Below are 22072 nucleotides of genomic sequence, written 5' to 3'. Positions count from 1 at the left end.
AAAAGTTTCAGGCTCATGGCTTTTTTAAACAGTAATGTTTTAGTACATTAGTACAATTTTAGTACAAATTAGTACTAATTTAGTACAATGTTTAGTACATCCTTTTTGTTAGGATAGGCCAAAGCATTCACTGTACCACACAAAACTGAGATAGACACCTGTACTTACATGACAGAAATAAGGCTTTGTCAGTATTACAAACAACAAAATCTGAATTTGCCTAAAGTCTTCCTCTCAGCACATGAAGAACTTTAAATCTGTCCACTACAAAGAGACAAATGTTAAGACCCCAAATGATAGTTTAGAGATTAACTTCTGATTCTCAGAGCAGTTGCTGGCTAGAGTGTTTGTCTTCTATAGGTTCCCCCTCATTTTTCTGTTCTGGCGTAACCATTCAGCACCAGCAATGCTATCCGTTAGCCTGTAAGCTCAAATAAAGTTACTACACTCAAAAGCAGACAAATGAGACCCCTAGTGTAATTTGCCTTGCATCCTATCTCTGATGTTAATAGAAATGAACCAGCCATAGCAATCTTCTTCCCACCTACCTTCAATTAAGAGGTAACTTTCCATAAAAGCAATTTCAAAAAAAGTCACTCCTTTTCGACTGTCTACTGCTAAACGATTCCATTAATGTGACAGTACCCACAGACCTCCAGAAGGGAGATTAAGAACCATCCTGCAGAACAATGCTGACCCCCCAGCCGGTATTTACATCTAACAATGCAACTTGTTGACAAAAACTAGGTCTAACACTAATGCTTTCAGCTACTCATAAATAGACAATAATAAACAGCCAAGTGACAGGATGTTTTCTCCACTGCTTTCATTTCAGTCTCATTCCTCAGTATCTGTAGGAAAGACTTTCAAAGTTCACTATTTTTGAAGTCTGTATTATTCCTTTCACATGCCTGATTTAGAAACTTAAACACCTTCATTACTGTTCCACACTTTGCTGCAAGCTTTGGCCCTAAGCCAGAAAGTATAAGAGCTCCATGGTGCTTAGACTCAATAAAACTTGACGGATGTGACATCCTACAACTAGAGGGTACAGCAGCTACAACACTATACGTGGAAGCCTACAGTTAAGTCTATCAACCTATTTTAATGTAAATAACAATTTTTAATCTTGTAGTCACAAGAGTTCTTTCCATTGCTTTTCTTCTAATCTGGCATCCCGTCCCTATTGATGCATGCAAAAGCCAAGAATAGAGGTAGCAATTGGAAATGTAATCACGTACAATCATTTATCAGTATATAGCTTCATGAATGTTGTCTGAAGGTTTTATAGTAGTCTCACTTGTATAGTTAAATGCTGGGGAGCTTTAGAAAGCTCCTGTTTTAATAACGGAAGAGTCTGTAGACATGTAGCATCTCAAAATTATGATTACAATTCACACTGCAGCCTTGTTAAATCAACATTTACTTGAATATTCCTATATGAAGATATTAGCTTTTCAAGTATAATCCAGAGGGCTCTGCCTTTAATAAGAATCTGATGAGAACCGCATTAGTACTAGCAGTTGAGAGGGGCCCTGTTAATCAGTTACACATTGGTATATAGACACTCTCCCTGTAAAAGTTAAGATCACATACCTTACCTGTTCCAAGAGTTAGAACTATGCTAATTCACATGTTAACATGCAATGTCTAGGTAAATTCTTGGGCCTTCAAGATTACAGAAAAGCACACACAGCAAAGGTTTTCCAAATACCTTCAGAAAAGTAAACCCTAAAATGAGTTTGGCCATCTACTTCGCTTAAGTAGTAATCTGCAATTCTTCAGTTCAAAATATCTCATTTTACACGTCATTTGGCACATTCAGTATAACATCAGTCTTAAATTTCACTTGTGCAGGACAATGACACAGCTTGATCTTCAGAGGAACTTTAATAGAAAATTAACAGTTTAGAAAAAATTAAAAATTAATTAAAAATTAAAATCAATAGTTTAGAAATTTAATAGTTTTGGTTACCTGCTTTCATAGATAAGCAGTACCTTACCAGCACATTCTGAAGAAGACCGTTCTTTTGTAGAGCACCTATAGTCTGGAAAGAAGTTGAGTCCTTTGCTGCATTTAAAGCTTTATTTATAGGACGTTCACTGCATTAATAGCAGTGATATTTGCACTGTATTTGAACTCAGCACTAATAGGTTAATATTTATATTTAGGTAACACTTAAACCGAAACAAACTAAACAGCCACAGTTTTAGAGCAGACAGACAGACAAACAGACATAAAAGTTACAGACAAACTTAATAGTAAAATCAATCACAATTATTTCACTCTGGTTGATTTAGTCCAAAGGTTTAGAATTTCTTAATCAAATTAGCAGGAAGGGTAGATTTATCCAAGTCATCGAAGTATGGATGGTTCAAGGCCATTTTGCCAGAAATTCTTTTTGCAGGATCATAAATTAACATTTTCTGGAAAAAAAAAGGAGAAGAAACACTTACTCCCGCATGAAATGTATACTCAAATCATGTTAAGTAGATAATTACTTAACCACAGTAATCATCAGGTAACCATAGAGACACGTTTTTTCTTGTGTTCCACAGTTTCTCAAGGAAGTAGATGTCATTTCCACCTATGAGTCAGAACAGTATTAACACATAACAGAAAGTGAAGAAGCATTTATTTTCATATTCAATAACCAAGCCCATGCCTGCATCAGGGGGCAACATATGCGCTCTACTAAATGCGGAACCAGGCATCAAACAGCAATAATTGTTATTAGCATCAGCTTCTCAATTAAGTCAATAATTTTAGTCTGTTAAAGCCCAAAATGCTTAAATGGGCTTTTAATGCACAAGTGGTCCTACACTTGTTTTGTTATATTGATATATAAGAAGTTGTTGTGAAATTGCTTCCCTTTAGTTTGGTGCAGCTGTTTACAGTTAAAATATATAGTGATTTGTTCAGCTACAAGGTCCACTTAGGACAGAAGTACACCTGCACATGTGAAGCAGGTAGAACTGATTTAAGTTTTAAAACAGTTTTAAGACTTGGACTTAAAAAGACTCTTTTCAGTAAAGTTAATTCATTCAGCTGAAGAACTCAATAATAAAGCTGATAGGAAAAAAGTAGTGAATGCCATAGCCACTAAAATAGTCCCAGAACTTCCTAGAAAAGGCAAGAGAGTTGCAGATACTTCTTTAAACTGCTAGCAGAACAATTTGTATCATGTAGTCAGGTCCAAAAGAGGAAAGGTAGGAAGCTACCTCATTTGATTGAGCAGCCACGTGCTTGCATGTAGACATAGTTAAGCTAGACTGACATGCTGCAGTCTTCCTTCCAAGCCTCATGGGTTACACAGTCCTGAGAGGCCCCCTTAAATTTTCCCAAGTCTGGTAGAAGGCTCCCCTAAATGCTAAGAACTTGCTTAAAACCAGCAAAACCCCTGCAGTCTTTTCCATTTTACTTGTCCTTACTAAAGGAAAATACATTTCAAATTCAAATAATCAGTATTCTACCAGTTGCTTTTCCCCATCTCCACTACTAATTTAGACTTTAGAAAAAAAACAAAACAATATTACTCTACCCTGTAGTCCACCTTGACATTAAACTATCCTTGGACTTCATCTGACAGGGAGTTAGCCGTCCAGGTTGATTTAAACTACAGAATTTGCATTTATGTTCTCAGGGCTTCTGCCAAATGCAATACTGCTTCTAGATTTAGCTTTGTACCTTCCCAGGTCTAAGTCAAGCAGCAGAGTTCCCTATAGCTACGCCCCAGAAGACAAGTATTCTGTACCTAATACTGATATCAAAGATATCACAAAAAGGGGCAAAGTTCCGTAAAAAAAAGAGGGGATGCTTCAATATCAAGACTACAGCATTTCAGCTGATAGCTTAAGTGACCATTTCTTTTCTAAGCAATCTGACCTGTCTGATAGACCAAAGCTTTTGGTGACTGCCATTAATTGCTTAGAAATGCTAGCCACAGAAGTTATTTAACTCATGAATGTCTTAAGCTTACAACCTCACTCAAGCAGATGGTTTTAACACAAAAATGGTGCAACCCCATTTCAAAATTAGCTATTTTACTTGTTTCCAACTGCAACATTCTGCAAAAGTGAACGTTTTCATTGATATAACCTGTGCTTGTACTCCAGAATGAGCTATTCATTTTTGTTGCCTTCAGAGCTATGTTCCTGCTTCAGGCTTAAGTGGCATAGGAAACTTAAATGGATTCCAGATGCCCAATAATGCAACCATGCCACTGTTACCAGGCATTAATGGGAAGCTAAATGTTTAATATTAATTTAAGGCAAAACTATAGAAGACTTAACAGAATTTAATATACTTTGAGATAAGTATAGTGTTAACATCACTTAAGTAATTCTTTTTTGTCTGTGTCAAGCGTCCCAAAATACAATCACAGAAGCAATTCTGTTTCAAACTGATTTAATAGTGATGCTGTCAGTGCACACACAGGAATTATTTCCAACTTAAGTCAGTTATTTCTGTACAATACTGCTATAAGCCTTAGAGAGCTGTCCAAAACAACTATGTGTTTAAGAAATGTTGTTCAGTTTGCCAGCCTGAACCATGGCTCTGTTCTCACAAAGAACAAGTGAGAAGCTGTAGTCACTTGAGCTGAATAACACCACTACAGAATACATAATAAACTACTTTATTGTTTCTGACTGCTTAAAACATGAGCCAGCTACAAGGATAATTGCTGTACAGCATTCCCCTTGTAGCAAGGTAGTTCAGACATTCTGACTTATCTTAGGATGCATACAACACCCCCACCATATGCAAACCTGGATTGTGTAAGTGTAGTTTTAGGAGAGCCAAACAATAAGTCACCAAGGTACATTCTTGTACTCAGGTGCACGTAAGCACACCTAAGAAGTGACCTAGATTACTGTGCAGCATCAGCACATGAGCTGGAAGCGCACTAAACACAAAGGTCTGACTGAAGAACTTGTCAAGTTCTGGTAGTTCTGGTACCAGTTCTGGCTCTGGTAGTTTAACAGTATGGCCATGAAGCTATAAAGTAGCCACAAAATACGCCAGTTGAGTTAACCCATCACAGCTAAAATCTCTAGCTTGATATTGAAAGGCAACTGACACAGACACTACAGACTGATGTGAACTTAGCCTCTGGTTTCACGGCTAATCAATAAATCCAGCCATTTCCTTCTCTAGTCGATTAAGACCACCAGGAAAGATGAATGGAGATGAGCCAGCCACAATTAATCCACATGCCACCACACAGGAAAAAATATTTCCAACTAGATGAGCAGTCATGCAACCACATCACAATTAGGGCTGGCACCAAGAAGGTGACAACTACAGTTTTTGGGCAGGAGCTTTTACTTAGATCTGATGTTTGTAGAACTTCATCCTCACTTTCAAGTTGCACCTGGCTTACCAGTATAAAACAAGCTAGGGCAAAACAGCTTAATGAAAATAAAATTAGAGTCTAGTAGTCCAAATCAAGTTTGCTATTATGGAAAAACAAGTCAATTTCACATCAGGTACCAGGTTTGTGAGAATGACTGCCCATACAACTGCTGATGGCATTTGAAGATCTCCATAATCTCCATTCTATCAAGACTGATTAGCATGGCTGCAGATATTCTACAGTATTTGAAACTACCTGCTGAGTTTCTTTACAGGCAGTTTAAGACAGACTACTTACAGAAAGCAGATCAAGCCCATCTTCATCTAAGTTTTTGACGTGTGTTTCCAGGCTGCCAGGTTTCCATTTGGGGAAGGTGTTTTTGTAGTCTTGCAGGGACTCCACATCAGGCCATACTTCATTGTTGGGTGTCCCTAAAGCTCTGTGCAAGCACAAGAAAAATACTGATCAGTCTAGTCTGAAAAGTGCGTGCACTATTATGATTTTGTTAAGTGCACAGCACTCTTCTACAATACAGCACAAGCAAGGGAAAGGTCCAGCCTGACATACCTGAAGATTCTGAAGAGCTGGTCAATCTCTGAGTCCCCATGGAAAAGTGGCTTTTTAGTTGCCAGCTCAGCAAATATGGTACCTATGCTCCATATATCTACGGGAGTAGAGTAACGAGCAGATCCTAGCAATACCTCTGGAGACCTGTACCACAGCGTCACGACCTGTTGAACAAGGATATTTTTTTAAAAGTTTATAGAATTGGGTCCTCTAATCGACTGTAAGCACAATGACTCATTATTAAGGAGCATTCACGGTTTTTTAGTTAAAATAATTGCCAGTGCAATGTTTCAGTGAAAATGTTTGTAAGTGATGTTTGAAGCAAATAAGGGTAACAAACCCTATAAAAACAGCTGCCTGAACTCCTGAAAGAGCAGGAAGCATACGCAGCCACTCTGGCCCATCTGATTCACTGTCAAGGTATCAGTGGAATTCGTAAGGTGCACTAGCATTTCAGAGTAAAATGCAGTCAGAAAGCTGTAAAGTCATCAGGTAAAACATAATACGGCCAGTTTATAACAACTTTAAAAGCTCCACAATTCTATTTTCAGCTGTTTCATAGTCATAACCAGGAAGCTAGTAAGCATAGTCCAACTCACCAAAAGGATGTTCCAACTTACTTCATGAGTGTATACCCGCACTGGAATTCCAAAGGCTCGAGCCAATCCAAAGTCTGCCAGTTTAATCACTCCCTTGTCATCTATTAGAAGATTCTGAGGCTTTAAGTCTCTGTGCAGAACTCGTCTTGAATGACAGAAGACGATACCTTGCAAGATTTGATACAGGTAACTCTGTAGATAGGATGAAGTGGGAGGAAAAAAAAAAAACACTATAACCTCCACTGCAAGTTAACGGTTCTGCAACATCAGGCTGTTTCCTTATGTCAGGTCTCTCCGCAGGAATAGGAAAGAGATCCAAAGCATTGCAGATATTGAGTTAATATCAATCTTAAACCCACAAAAATTAAGCGTTTACTTTCATTTAAGCCAGTTTAATTTCATAATTGAAGGAATGAAGTTGCATTTGAGAGCAGAATTCTTTTTAAAAGATTCTGTTATCCACAGCTGCTTCTTTAACCTTTCATTCCTCCTCAAGGAATTAAGAATCAAGAGTTGCTTACAGCTTTGTAGGTCCATCTTCTTTAACTTATATATTACATTAAAAAAGTATCCTCTTTACCTTAACACGTGACCGATCCAAATACTGTCCAGATGGAATAGTATCCAAGTATTTCTTAAGATCCATGGAAAGGAATTCAAAAATGAGGTACAGTCTTGAATCCTGCATAAGAACATCCTGAAGACTAAAAATTGAGTCAACAGTCAACTCCATTGCAAAGTGCACGGACTCACTGTTACATTTCCCCTCTCAACAGGGACACAAGCTGACATTTCTAGGCTCCTAATATGAAAATCTTACAAAGCTCTCAGTGTTCAAATGTTACAGACTTAGTGAGTTGCACTGTTGTTTGGAAAAATCAAGTACCTCTGAAACTGTGTCAAACACCCTACATATTTCCTCTTAAACTTATGTTCCTTCATGCCTCGTATGAGATATGGGAAGACCGAGGCAAAAAATACAGTTTCTTTTTAAAAAGATGTGGGGTTTTCGTGTCTAGCTTCCATTAAAAGCTGGCTTACTACAGCAGCACCTGAACTACTATAAGAGTTTAAGGGCTCTACATTAGAATAGGAACCTACTAGGTGCAACAGGACTTGTGCAGGTTTAAGTGCACCTCCTCCATCCTTAACAGGTTATAAGAGTTCCTAGATGCATGTATACATATATTGAGACACTACACAGCTGGAATGTGGCCAGTTTCAAGTCACATTAAATCTACGGTATTTTGCTGCATTAAAGAGCAAGTAAATATTGCCTGGGGAATACAATAGCTGCAACCAATTCTTCAAATCAGGTAGCCACTGATGGAAACTTCAGGCGTAGTTCAGATGTGCTAGCTATGTCAGTGTTATAATGCAATGCCTAAAGCTCTGCTACAGAACAGCAAGGAAGTGATTGATGACAGAGGCTCACATAAGGACACCAACGTCAGACGATCTGTTCCAAGATGGCAAATAACCTTCTGAGACTGGCTAAAGAAATAGCTTTAAACAGTTTTCATGAAGTACACTGTCTCCATTCTAACAATAACCATTCTGAAGATAATTAAATTACAAAAGTCAACAAAGATTTATTCAATTCTTAGAATGGAAAGGGGCAGCAGAAGAAAGTCTTAATTAAAACCTGGCATAAACACCAAATTTGGGACTATAGTATAATATAGTGTCTGCTTCACAGCAAACAGGCAAATAGACTAACTCTCACTTCATGGGAACAGTGGAAAAATCATTTCTTATCTGAAGAGAGACCTAGTGCCCCGCAAAGAATTTAGCTAAATACCAGTATATGCATACCAGACTATATTGGGATGTTGCAGCTCTTTTAATAAGGAAATTTCTCGGATAGCAGTACTTGGAACACCTTCCTCCTCATTTTCTAGACGTATTTTCTTCATTGCAACCACTTGGCCTGTAGTTTTGTGCCGACCTTTATACACAACGCCATAGGTACCTGAACAAACAAACAGTGAAATGCATGCAGGAAATCCCAGTTTCAGGTGCAGATAAAACAGTACAAATGAGAATTGATAATACAGGCAAGAGTCTTTGCAACCAAGTATTTTTTGCTTAGTTATTTGGCTTGATTACAAACTATTACTTTGCTTTGTATTTTAACCATGCAATAGGTGTTTATTTAAAGCACACCATGCATAAAGAGTATTATTTGTTAGGACAAGGCACGTAGTGCAGGTGTAATATTTGAAGATGTAGTTGTAAAATTAGGTATTACTCAAATTTTGGGTCAATTAATTTTCAGACAGGATCACTGTACCTCCTCATGCCCAGGGTATTAAAGCCAGTTGTGTTTTTGATATCATATTAACAGGTTAAAGGTTTAGCTGCCAAAAATATAACAGTGCTCCCTCTGCAAAGATCTATCCACCCATTGGCCAGATCTGTAGTAATACCTCTAGCACAATCCTCAGTGCAGGAGAGAGGGTAGTGCTGGAGGTCTCAGCAGAAGCTAAAACTGGAACCAGTGGTAAATCTCAAATCAAAAATTTTAGTTATCATTCATCGCAGAAGTAGAACCCTCAAACCAAGCCAGCTTAAGTATCCTCTTTTTACACTTCTTGAAACACGAATTCCTCAGATAAACTCAAACTGGTTTCTTTCAGGAAGAAAGATTCACACACAAGGCTTCGGTTCCAAAGCACCTTGTAAGCTCTTAGCCTGTGTTTTGCAATTCATTTAGAGGCTTCTCAGAACGTACTGCAAACTCAAGCATAGATAAGGCTAAAGCATTAAATAGACACCAACTCCTACATTTAACAATGGACAGGTTTTTAGTGAACAGGAGGTTGTGACTAACATCTGCATCAGAGCAATCTTCTTTTACGGTAGTGTAAGTAGTAAGTTGACATGTTTATTTAAAGTTCACTTCTGCACAAAAGTTTATGATGTAGCCTTTCCCTGGACAAGTGCAGTGACAGGACATAATCCCAGCAAAGCCACTCAAAGCACTGCTCCTTACCAGCAGCTCCAAACAAAAGCACGCCACACAGAGTCATTTCAGGAGCAACCTGAGCAGCTTCCCAAACCCAAAAGCTGATTTCAAGCCTCAGAGAGGAAAGTTATAACATTAGCCGCTGCAGACGGTAGCTGCCTCTCAGCAATGATCAACTGTTTCAAGCAGACCATGTCACCTTCAGAAGAAAGGCATTCTGAGGGCATTTACGTAGAGATAGCTACTTCGGTGAACCCTTGTTGTGCTGTAACCCGGCCGGCAGCTCAGCACCACACATTCCATGGTAAGGAATGCCCCTTTGGCCAGCTAGGGTCAGCTGTGCTGGGTCTGTCCGCTCCCAGCTCCCGCTGCACCCCCAGCCTGCCCGCTGGCAGGACAGAGCCAGAACCTGAGAAGTCCTTGGCTTGGTGTGAGCACTGCTCTGCAACGATTAAAACGACAGCGTGGTATCGACATTATTCTCATCCTAAATCCCAAACGCGGCACCCTACCGGCTACTAGGAGGGAAACTAACTCTATCCTAGCCGAAACCAGGACACCCGTGGGCTCGCTGTGCAGTTTAGCCGGATTTCAGCAGTTGCCCCACGGCCAGAGCGCGTAACCCCCGCGACACGCGGTAAGGCGTGGAGCAGCACGAGGCTCGCGGCCCTCCGCACCCACCTTCCCCGATCTTCTCTATTTTGGTGTACTCGTCCATCGCTGCGGCCGTGCCTGAAGCGGAGAGACAAAAGGGAACGCGCGTGAGCGGCCGGCGCCTCGGCACAGACCAAGCAACCGGAACGCCGCCCGGTAACCGCTGCTACCGCCGGGGCCCAGCGGGAAGCGCGGCGGGCCCGGGCGTGCCTGCGGCAGCGAGGGGGGCCCGAGGCGGCGCCCGGCCGTTGCCGTTACCGCGGCCCCGGAGCCCACCTGAGACGCTGCCGCCGGTGCCGCCGGGTCCCGCCGCGCTCCGCTCCGCGCCGGGCCGCGCCTCCCCCGCCTGGCGCGCGGCGGGCGCTGCGCATTCGAAATGGCCGCGCGGCGCCTCCGCCGCCCCCCGCCAATGGCGCGGCGCCGGGACGATTCAAAGCGGCCAATCAGCGCCCGCCGCCGCCGCGGCGCCAAAGCGAGCCCGAAAGGCGGCTTGTGCCGCCCCGGAGAATCGGCGCGGCCGGGCGCGTCAACCGCGCCGTGCGCCCGGCGTCCGCTTGGTTCGCGGCCGGGCTCGTGGGGCGGGCGGGCGGTTTTACCCTCTCAGCAGCGTCGAGGGGACGGCGCGGCCCCCAGCCCGGTGCCGGGGGTGCAGGAGGGTCCCCAGGCGGCAGCAAAGCGGGGTAACGTGGTCTGGCAGGAGCCAGAGCACGTCCGGGGACAGGGAAACCCCCACAGCCGCTCTTGCACTCAGACCCACTAGTGTCGGTGTTACAGCAGCTGCCCCACGAAGGGCTGGGAGCATCACCAGGGATGTAAAGCAGGAGCCGCGCTCTCCCCTTTCGTTATTTACTCGTTATTTGATTATTTACCCATTATTTACCTCAGGAAACAGACACGAGGCTACACTGGGGAGCTATAGGACTACTTGGTTGGGAAACAGCTTGTGATCCTCAGGAGAAGGAAAACAAAATATCACTATAAACATTTATTTATAGCGTTGTGGGCTCACGCTCTTCACGAAGATGACCTCAGCCCGTGTTCACAGAGGTCCTCCATTGCCGCAGTCACAACTTTTGCCAGAAAAGCAGAGAGCCTCCCTCCTTGCCCCATTGTCAGGCCCAGCATCTCCCATGGGGCAGCAGCGCCATGTTACTTACACGTTACTTAACACGTTACTGTGTTACTTAGAAACTTCAATGTAAAATAGGTTCAGAAAGCAAATGTATTTCTGTCTTTCTAGGTCTATGCCTAAGGGACAATTTTGCTATGGATTCTGTGATTTTGCTGACCTGCTCCGGCCCCTATTTTTCATCTACACTGACAGTAGTGGGCTAACACTCCTTTGGAAACCTACAGTCGCTGCAGTAGTGAGATGTAAGCACAGTTCCACATTAAATTAACTATTTTTAATTACTTTATTGCAATGGTTAACAGCATCCTTGAAAGACAGCATTGCTACTCCCTCTTAAATTTAAGCAAGACAGGCTGATCTCTCAAAAAAAAAAAAAAGCATTTCTTTCAGACAGTGATTCCAGCAGGCAGAAGTGTTCACTGTGCGCTTCCTTCTTTTCTTCCGTAGCCCATGGCAAAAGCAAGATGCAGCTCATCCAACTCCTCCCCCTCCAACATACATAAGTTTCAGGGATAAAAATCCTCCACATTGCCCTCCCTCACAGGGAATTTTTGCTGCTGAGAAGCACACAGCACGCATGCTCTCCGGTTTCTGTTTACCCTGTAGTTTGCGTTCCCAGCACTTGCTGGAGATTTACCTGCATAGAACAAAGCTCGTCTCCGGGAAATCCCAGACAGAGGTACAGCCTCACATCTTGTAGGAAATGAGTCCAACATGCTCTGCATTACACAGCCACAGAGAAACTCTCCTATGTGTGTAACAAACCCAACACAGCCAGCACAGACTGACTGCACAGCTCAAGCAAAGTGTATGTGACATGTCCCTCTGGCCTGACTTTGTGCACAGACACTACAGCCAGCCTTGGGAGGGGGCTGCATTGTATATCCAACACAAGTCACAGCTGCTGCTGCTACTAACTCAGCTGGACTAATGCTGGCCCAGAAAACTTAGGAAGGTGGCCAAAGTCCACCTTTTCTTTCAGATAAAGAGAAAATGTATCTGGGAAATCCTAGACATATGGTAACCTTAGTTAACTTTATTGTTTTTTTATCAGTGTCATGAAAACTTAATATGATAAAGTGTTATATTAAAATACACAGTTACTTATATAGAAAATCTGTCTGAAAGTACTGAATATGCTGAGCTCAATTTTCTTAAAAGTGGCATTTTTGCTTCCATTTTTAACCAACTTTTAAAAGTCATACATTTCTCAGTCACATTCATACAGTCATTTCTGGTAGACGTGTAATATTTGCTCTGAGTACTCACTGAATTTTCAGACTCAGAAAATGTTCCTTTTTCCATATATTCAATTTTTCATTAATTTAGAGTGGTCAAGACTAGGAGACACCAGAAGGAAGGCTGCTGTAAGGAGAAAAGCTATCTTTTAAATAGCAACACCAGCCTTCAGATTTGCTTCTCATGGCAAACAGCTGCCACCAACAACCTTGTGCCTTTTTTCTCCTCAGCTGGTGCCCAGGATGACAAGTTTGGGCTTTTCTGATACCTTTGTATGACATGCTTTAGAGGGGAGGAAAAGGGAGGAAAAGGGAGGAAAAGGGAGGAAAAGGGAGGAAAAGGGAGGAAAAGGGAGGAAAAGGGAGGAAAAGGGAGGAAAAGGGAGGAAAAGGGAGGAAAAGGGAGGAAAAGGGAGGAAAAGGGAGGAAAAGGGAGGAAAAGGGAGGAAAAGGGAGGAAAAGGGAGGAAAAGGGAGGAAAAGGGAGGAAAAGGGAGGAAAAGGGAGGAAAAGGGAGGAAAAGGGAGGAAAAGGGAGGAAAAGGGAGGAAAAGGGAGGAAAAGGGAGGAAAAGGGAGGAAAAGGGAGGAAAAGGGAGGAAAAGGGAGGAAAAGGGAGGAAAAGGGAGGAAAAGGGAGGAAAAGGGAGGAAAAGGGAGGAAAAGGGAGGAAAAGGCCAAGGGTGTGAATGGCTTTGAGATCAGTATCAACCTGATTGCTGTTGCACTCAAAGCCCTGCATAACTGCCCCTGCCTTATCTGTTCTTGTGATACTGCCTCAATGCATAAATTGTGCTAGCTTAATCACAAGTTAATCAGCTCAGGGAAATTATTTTGCTGTGCTCTCCATGTTCAGTGAGCTAGCAGCTCTGTACCAACACCTCACAGCAGCATGCATGGATAATGCCATTGTGTGGGATGATTTCCTTCAGAGACAGAGGAGGTTGCTTTGCCCTTAACATATGCTAAGAGTGCTTAGTGGCTGTGACAGTATTGACCCAAAGCAGCTTACACGTTTCAGCTTGACCCTCCCTCAGCCCAGCACACCACATAGCTTTGCTTCCACTGATACAGGTGCTACATGCTCCATAGCCACACTCCATACTCACATGCTTTCTGTATAAAAGTTCTAGCTAGCTTCCTTACAAGGCAAAGTAAATTAGTGCCATGACAGGTCTATACTTAAATTTGCCAAATATCAGTTTGACAGTTCTGCTTACCTTGTGTTTTCCTCCCTCCCTCTGTTGTCTGGTTATCTTTAGGATATAAAACGTCTCCTTTCTGACTGGATAGTGCTTATCTCATTTAGATAATTTCTTTGGACATGACAACAGCTAATACTGCTTGATGCAAGTACGTACAACTGATACAACTACATTTGTATTTGCTTTTGTGTTTGAAGAGATTTACTGTTCTATTTGAAGGAATAGTACCGAGCTTGGTGACAACAGAGTCATGAATGGACAGAATTACATTTTGGAATATCTAAGCGTTCCCTAGGATTCCCATTTAAAACAAAATGTGGAATGAAAAGCAAAACTGAGGAAAAACACAAAGGCAAAGACATCTAGTTCTGCCTTGACGCTATAATATCAACATTTTATTTACATAAACGGGCAAAGGGCACATATACTGAAACCTCTTCTGCATTCAAAACTTCTACTTGCTTGAACTGAAATGCTGTTTGTTCAAGGAAGATAGGATCAGACAATGCCAATCTCAGATTATGGTATTACAGTTGTATTCACGGCTAAGAAACCAATGTAGTACTCTGAACAACTCCTATTCTGAGCAGAGGGCAGCTGTGAGAGTCAGCATAGTCTTGTCTTTCATATAGCAGTTATATTCTCCTCATCAAGAACATTATTGTAAAGAAGAGAGTGTATTCTGTCTTTTACATAATGATGGGATTAAAAAAAGTGGACTTATTTGTGAATACTAATTAGGGTATCTAAAATAAATTGTGTTCACTGTAGTCAAAAGCAGACAAACACAAACATTGACTGTCTTCTTTTAACATATATTAAAAAGAAGATATTATTTTGGTAGTATAACAAAGCAAAAGTAAAGTAGGAGTTATTTAGTAGCATTTACAAAAGCAAGATAATATTAGAGGGGTGATACCTCTTTAACACATAGCTCAGATGATTAATTTAGCCCATTAAAAGTCTCTTGTTTTGCAGAACAATTCCCACTATCAAGAAACATGGAGAACAACTCAGTTGTTCATATCCTGTGTTAGCATTTTGACAGAAAGAAAAAAAATAGTCCTCCTAAGAAATGATTGAATATAGAGCAAAAGCATAGAAGCAACTAAGAAAAAAACACCATCTCCTTAAAACATGAATATAAATATTTAAAATGCATTTAAAGTACTTGAGCAGGTTCAAATGAACTTCAATATCATTTTTATAGCATAGTGTGTAGCCTACATTAAAATACTTCACCTGAAGCGTTGCTATGATTACAATAATGGAAATATCAAAAACAATACGTCCACCTCAAATAATGAAGTTGTATATAGAAAGATATTTCAGTTTGGTGCTTATTCATATGTTTGTGTCTTCTAGGAGAAAACCTTAGCTGAATTTGAAATCACTGAAGTTTTGTCTTGAGCTTTTACAAAACCATGCATTAACTTCAGTCACGGATAGCAGTCATGCACCTAACACTGATAAGGTAAATCATCGTAGCACATCTGGATGTAGTGGTATCAGTAAGTATAATTTTCATGGCATAGAAAGAAGAGTGAGGAGTTTAGAAGAGCTCCTGAAAACAAGTGAGAGGAGAGCACAGCCCGTTGGGAGTTTGTGGGAGCAAACAAAAGAATGCAAAGAGTACCTGATAAGTGCATTGAGGTTAGGCTCCAGAAGCTAAAACACACGCAATCCCTGGATGTAAATTTTAATACATTGTCAGTCCTTGCTTGGCCAAGTTCTTATCCCATAGTAGGGAATGCTTCGCTACCACCAAAACTCTTCCTTTAGAGTGGAAATGCAGCTGGGTGGATACAAACCTCTGGAGTAATACCTACAAATATCCGACTTAGATTTTGTTTTAATAAGTTTAATTAGAAGAGAAAGATGAAGAGGGTACATGTACCAAGCCAAAAAAAAACCAAAACAATAACAACAACAAAAAAGCCTTTTGTTTCTCTAAAATCTTTGGGCAAAAATCCAGACAGCTACTAAAGTCATTGGCAAAATTCCTACTAGCTTTAGTAGGGAAAAACTTTCACTCCTAAGGTATCTGAGATACAAACTGAGAAAAAGTAGCTACTTCTTGGTTTTACACTTCACATAGCTTACAAGCCAAGAAGAAAAATAGCAACATCTAATAAATTGCTTTCTAATTGTGGTTGAAAGCTGTAGTCAGAGTTACATACCTAGACTTCAATTCCAAACCCCTACTTACACAAGCAGTCTTTTATTTCATTAGAGAGAGACTGTTTTTATGAGGCAAATGAGAAGAGCTCATTAACAGAATACTTCAGCTGAAAAACAAAATCTGAGTCCCCTCTCTCTTAAGCCTTGTCTACATGTAAGGCCCTGTCAATAACACTACAGCCATATGACTATCAGCAATCTTCCTCAGCTGAAGACAATTACACCAGCTAAGAATCTGTTTACTGCTATAGCTATTTGATTTCAACAAATAATACTCCTTTTCCTAATTACTGCAGACTCAGCTTTTTTTCTGCATTCATTATCTCTTTATCCTTTTTCATTTTGTGACAACCACCTGCTGCTGTGCTGTATCAGATCAAATACACTCCAATAGCATATTTAAATTCTAAACCTCAGTCAGGAAAGTCTGACCTGAATCCTCTCCTGAAGTAAGGGAAGTTAACTTTTTTTGGCCCTCCAGGTATCACTCTAGCTGCCAAAAAGGAGGCATACTCTTCTAGATGAGAGTGTGGTTGAGACAAGTGAGGTATGTAAGCCCGTGGAAATGAATGTGAGATTTACATACACACATTACATTTGGACTTGTTTAAAAATTCTTCCTCCTATCAATTGTGTGAGTCGACTTAGAGGACACTCTTCGCATATAGTAAAAAATACATTTTAAGGTGATATTTTAACATCTGCAAATTCTACTTAAACTTAAAATTTTCCTTTCTAAAGGGTGAAGGAAGGTAGCATGCAGTAACAGCATAACATGTGAGGCCTTATAAAAACAACGTATGGTCCAGCCACAGAGCTGCTAGTTGCTGCTGCCCATGACCGTGCCTCTCTTTGCTTCATGCTCTCTTTTAGTCAACATGTATGTTGCTTTCTTTTTTCCTTCTCTCCTCTGCTTCCCATTTCCCTGCGTGGGCTGAGGAAATGAGTCACATCCGAAATAAGAGGGAGAAAGACATTCTGGGGAAAAACTCTTGTTCTCCAGAAAAAGAAGTACTGCTGACAGGGTTTTTGTGAAATGGATAGAAATTGACAACAATTTTCAGATCTCAATGGCTATCCCAGGTTGGGTTGTAAGTTTAGATTGAAGAATTGGCAAGCTTGCAAAGTTATGCTGTGCCCTATGAAAGTGCAGCCCTATCAGTCAGAGATCAAGAATTAACTCCTTCACATTGGGCACAGCTAAGGTCTCTCTTTAAATACTTTTGACTCTGAATATAAACAAAAGATGCATATATCTAGTGATAGTGACAAGCAATCAATTGCACGGTAACTCAAAGATATGTAAACACCTTTAGTCAGTTTATACATCTGTGTGCTCATTCTGTAAATTGCACCTGCAACACTAAGGTCCTTGATAGTAGAAAGTGATTTTATTAAGCAATATTTCTGGGTAAGTTATGCTTAATGCTTAATAACATTTGTTGTGTTTAACTGTTGTTAATTCTTAAATTATTTTCTAATGGAAACATGAAAATAAATTGGTGTACCACAACAGACTTCTGAGAATCAAAAACAGTAAGAAAATGGCATAGTCATTAAAGTTGCAATTGAAATAATTTGAATAGTTTGTGATGCAATCAATTTTAATGTGATCAATTAAAATAGTTTAATGGGCATTTAACGAGCACAAGTGCTAGGAACAGCTACAAATGCAACTGCTGGTTTGATCAATGCTGCTCATGTGTGAAGGCTGCACAACCTTCCGCTCTGATGGGGGTGCTGGAATCCAGTTGTATCACACAGGATCAGGTGCCTTGCGAATAAGTTTCAGCTTATCGTTATCAGTAGAAACAGCCCCTGATTACATTCAAGGCGTGAGGTGATCTCATGGTGCCTTTCACGTGTGAGAGTTTGGGGGTTGTATTGTAATGGATGCCGAAAAACTGTGGTACTCGTTACAGAAAACCAACTGCCACCGCTCCGCTACAGTAAGGAATTCGTTAACACTAAGCCAGGCGATTTAGTTTTTGTGGGTTTTATTATTATTTTTATTTTTTAACAGACTTGAGCCGCGCTCCCTGCAGAGGGTCCCGCAGGCGGGCAGCAGTCGCCGGCCTCACCCTCAGCGAGGCCGCGGTTTCCAGGTGAGGTGCGCGCGGCTCGGGGGAGCGCCGGCGACTCTGGGGGGAGCCCCCGGTCCCCTCAGAAGGGGACCCTCCCGGGAACCCTCCCGCGTTCCACCCCGATCCCGGCGCCCGTGAGCGCACTCGGTGCCCGCAGCCGCCTGGCCGCGCCCCGCTGCCCTACGACGGGGCGGTCCGGGGCGGCCGCGGCCCCCGGGAGCCGCTCGCGCCCGCCCCCGCCGCGGGAGGAGAGGCACCGTCGGGCCCGGCTCCACCTGAGGGGGCGGCGAGGGGCGGGAGGGCCGGGCCGGCTCTGCCCCCGCCGGGCGAGGCGAGGTGAGGAGAGGTGCCTGGGAGCGCCGCAACATGGCCTCCGCCGGACGGGGCGGCCCGGACCAGGTGAGCGCGCTGCCCCCCGCCGCTTCCCGAGGGCTGCGGCGGCTCCTTCGGCTCAGGGCTCCCTCTGCGCTTCCTCCTCCTCCTCCTCCTCCTCTCGGCTACGCGGGCGGCGGCACCGACGGCGCCTCCGGGCGGCGGTTGTCGGCGGGGCTCGCGCCGCCGCGGCCGTTAACGGTCACCGCCCGTCAGCGGCGGGGTGTGAGGGGCGGCGTGGCCGGCGGCACCCGCTGAGGGAGCCCCGGGGCGGTCGCTGTGGCCCCGCTCCTCGCCCCGGGCTCCTGCCGCTCTCCCCGGGTGGGAGGAAGGCGCTCCTGCCCTCGCACCGCGCCCCGACGGCCGCGGGCGGCTCTCCCCGCTGAAGGGAGCTTTAAAGGGTCGGGAAAGTGCGGTGAGGGGAGCCGTCGGGCTGTGCCCAGAGCTCCTGAAACGGAAACTGCAACGCTGTAATTAATTAAGGGAGAATAAGCGTTATCCTTTGCTCCTTTGTGGTTTGTTAAGCAAAGTTGGTACCTTTTGAGTCATTAAATCCTCAACGACCGCTTCTACTACCAATTGAAACGCTGAACGTCTCTGCCCAGTCACAGCCTCCGCGTAGGGTGCCATGGTTTTCGTGTTTCCCCTCCAAATCGGTCCGGTGTTCACACGTGAAGATGCAGCGTGAATTAACACCCCCAGGGGCCGGACCAGGAGCAAAGCACCGCTCCAGCACTCGAGTCCTCCGCAGGCTGGTCACTCACCTGTCCTGGGAGGCTTGGACTCGCTGAGGAGCTCCTCTTCCTCAGCCGTGACTTCTGCATTTCCTGAGACCCCTGTTTGAAGGGCACAGGTCCCCGAGCATATGAAGACAGTACATCTCGGAGTTGTCAGCACACTTTTTTTTTTTTTAATTTATCTCTTTAACCAGCTGGCAAAGTGTGATCTCTCATGTGTTCCCAAAGTGGGCAGCTTCCGGACTTACTCTGATAGGTCTGCAAATGAGGCTGCACTGAAGCACTGAGCTCTTAAAGAAGGCGGCTGTTCTCACCCTACACGCTGTGTATGTTACCTCTTGCCCTTGGAGTAGTCTCACAACTCTTGGGAAGCTTCAACATTTTGTCCTCCGGGATCTGATCCTTTCCCACCGTTAGAGGCAGCAGTTTTTCCGCTGGTTTGAGAAGGATGGTCAGGCCCTACACGCCTAGTGTGTCCTTCTGTGTGCTGGGCTTTTTTCCTTCCCTGAGACACGGGTTTGTAAGATGCTCAGATCCTGAGGCGATTCTAATGGCCGGTGGTAGAAATGGTGGCATGATCTGAAAAAGTGGCGGTATTTTTAGTGAGCTGCTTAGAAGATTTTTTTTTTCTGCTATCATAAATCTCTGAGGTCCTAGATGATATCTGTGGGAATTTGCTAATGTTTATTGCTTGATTTCTGTTACGAAATGATTGTGTTCTATCACATGTTATTGCTCTGCTGATATGTGCTAGAGGACAGGGTTTATTGAAAAAAAATTACCTCATCCATCTCTTCTGGGTAATAATCTATTGGTCATATGTTTTTGTTAAAATTGTGATATATATCTAATGCAGCGATTTGCAATTTTACATGAATATTTATTTACTTCTGGATTAAAAAAATAATTTAAGAACTATTTGTTTTCTCATAAGATCAGAGCTTTGCAGAGTGAGTCTAAAGCTACAGCACAGGAAAGAAAATGGCTTGCAATTAAAGATAGTGTTTTATTACTGTACTACTTTGCAGTTAATAATTTAGGATGGCTCTTTATTTCATTTTAATATATTCTAAAATATTTTTTTTCAGAAGTTCATAGTTTAGAAAAATAAGAGGAGGAGTATAATACTTCTTTCTTTAGTTTTTTCTTCATTTGCTATGATGGTTCTGAGTGTCAATGTCGAAAAGTAAGTTAATTATGCCTGGGGGTCACTGGCAGTGCTCTATTTTTTCCTGTAGTGTTTATATCTGGTCAGTTCACAGTACTGAACAAGCTTGGGGGTTGTCTAAAGCCTATAAGATGTCTTACTTTGAATTCCGGAAATTATAAACTTGTATAATTTACTTGCCATTTAGTTTACCGTAAACTTAAGGCCTTCATGGGAAAAGAGAGGAGACAATGGTCTTATTGTTGTACAGAAGAAAGAAACCAAACTGTTCAAATATGAAAGCTCATCTTATTCTCATAAGAAAAAAATACTGCTTAAGTGGAAAACTTATTTCGCAGAATGAACTTTTGAGTGTGATCTGCAAGACCACAATTCCGCTCACAGCTGCTTTGAAAAACAGTAACCTTTTTTTTTTTTTTCAATTATTGTAAGCTTTGGGAAAGATGGTGGTTTTGTAGTTTAAAACAAAACCATGTAGAATATAAATCAGACTACCTGAGTCTTGAATTCTACATAAACGTTTGGTATGGGAGTTTGCTGCTGCTGTACGTTCTGATTTATCCTACATTTTCATCAGTTTATATTTGCCTTTTTTTCCTCTAATCTAAAGTTCTCGAAGCTTTGTTCTTACATATCCTATTTCTCAAAACTTGCTTTGGAAACTGTATATTCAGTGCTTTTGACAGCATGTAAAACCTAATGTGCTAATCCAGTGGCTGAATACCCATTGGAGGTTATTTTTGCCAGTCTGTGTTGCCTGAAGTGTGAATGTTTCCCATATACATTAGGTTTTGTGTTAAGCTGTTGATAATGGCACTTGGGGTCCTTTTGCCATAGCTCTCTGGGTGACAAAATAAGACCTGGCATGTTGCTTTAATTCTGAGAAAAGCACGGTTTTGCAATCTTTAATCAGGCAAAAATTTCTTAGCTCTCTGAGGGAGTTTGACAATGACTTGGCCCAAGGAAGACTTTTTTTTTTTTTTTTTTCCCTTTTAAACAGCTCTTGGCACTTAATTGTTTACTTCTCTGGAAAAAGCTGAGTGGCACAGAACCTGGGGCATGAGGGTAGCTTAAAATATTTCTGTGGGTTCTGTGGGCATGAATTCTAATCTATATGTTAAATAAGTATTTATAGTGCTGACATGTACGAGAAGGAAAATGAGAATGGTAACATTTGACTTCTTCAAAACAAATCCTTCAAAGTAGATTTAGACGTACATGTTTGTTTGTCTTTTTTCCTTAATGTGATAAAACTAGTTTAGATTTGCATTAATTTATTCCCTGAAAATTTAGGGAAATCAGGAAAAATGGAAATACTGTCTTTTTTCCTTTTTTCCTGTGGGGGTTGGCTGGTGGGGAAATGAAGAAGGAACTCCCAACTCTTACTCCCATCTTCTATGGAGAAGTTCAGTGACTAAGAAGTGGCAGAGTTTTGCTTTTCTTCTGATAACTTGCATGTGCTGCTTGGTGATCAGAGCTCTTGTTCTCAACTTTTAATTTTTTTTAGATTTTGTAGGTGTTCATGTAAATACATAGAAAATAATTTGTTTGCACCATGTGTTTTTGCTGCCTTTGTCATCAGGGCGTGTATGACTGGAGAGGATGTGTCGTGGGTTGAGAATGAGGAGGATGAAGAGGACAGCAGAGAAAATGGCTTTATTAAAATGTTGCTTAGTGTGATGGTGAAATTTGGAGGAGCCTTGCTCTGCCTGAGTCAATCGTTGCCTGTTACAGTCTTTTCCAGTTTTATTGGTATCTTGATCAAAACCATCCAGTTTAGTCCCAGGGCGGTGGCTGCTGTTCCTTCCGTGCTC

The 22072-nt window shown here is 42.2% G+C and overlaps 2 protein-coding genes across 12 annotated transcripts in view; one reads left to right on the top strand and one right to left on the bottom strand.

Annotated features, from left to right (window-relative positions):
- Positions 1–1871: 1871 nt before the first annotated feature.
- On the bottom strand, positions 1872–10532 carry CDK1 (cyclin dependent kinase 1). The gene is made up of 8 exons (XM_080597972.1): positions 10422–10532; positions 10173–10223; positions 8339–8495; positions 7104–7227; positions 6545–6715; positions 5925–6088; positions 5655–5796; positions 1872–2427 (listed from the first exon to the last, which is right to left on the bottom strand). Exons 2-8 carry the CDS (start codon positions 10207–10209, stop codon positions 2311–2313), a joined length of 912 nt encoding a protein of 303 aa, XP_080454098.1. The 5' UTR covers positions 10210–10223; positions 10422–10532; the 3' UTR covers positions 1872–2310.
- A 6873-nt stretch (positions 10533–17405) lies between these two features.
- The window catches only part of ANK3 (ankyrin 3), a 361577-nt gene continuing 356910 nt past the window's right edge, over positions 17406–22072 (top strand). For 2 of the 11 annotated variants that reach the window (XM_080597951.1, XM_080597944.1), the window contains exons 1-2: positions 17411–17846; positions 17921–18002. In XM_080597951.1, the coding sequence (XP_080454077.1) occupies positions 17791–17846; positions 17921–18002 (138 nt within the window). In that variant the 5' untranslated portion in view covers positions 17411–17790. Of the gene's footprint in view, positions 17847–17920; positions 18003–18075; positions 18381–22072 lie in introns of those variants that run through there. The other 9 variants (XM_080597952.1, XM_080597953.1, XM_080597950.1 and 6 more) reach the window with 9 other exon arrangements.

Source organism: Anser brachyrhynchus (genome assembly GCF_964034855.1).
Source record: "Anser brachyrhynchus genome assembly, chromosome: 6".
Classification (NCBI taxonomy): Eukaryota; Metazoa; Chordata; class Aves; order Anseriformes; family Anatidae; genus Anser; species Anser brachyrhynchus.
This window is presented reverse-complemented; position numbering and strand designations above follow the sequence as displayed.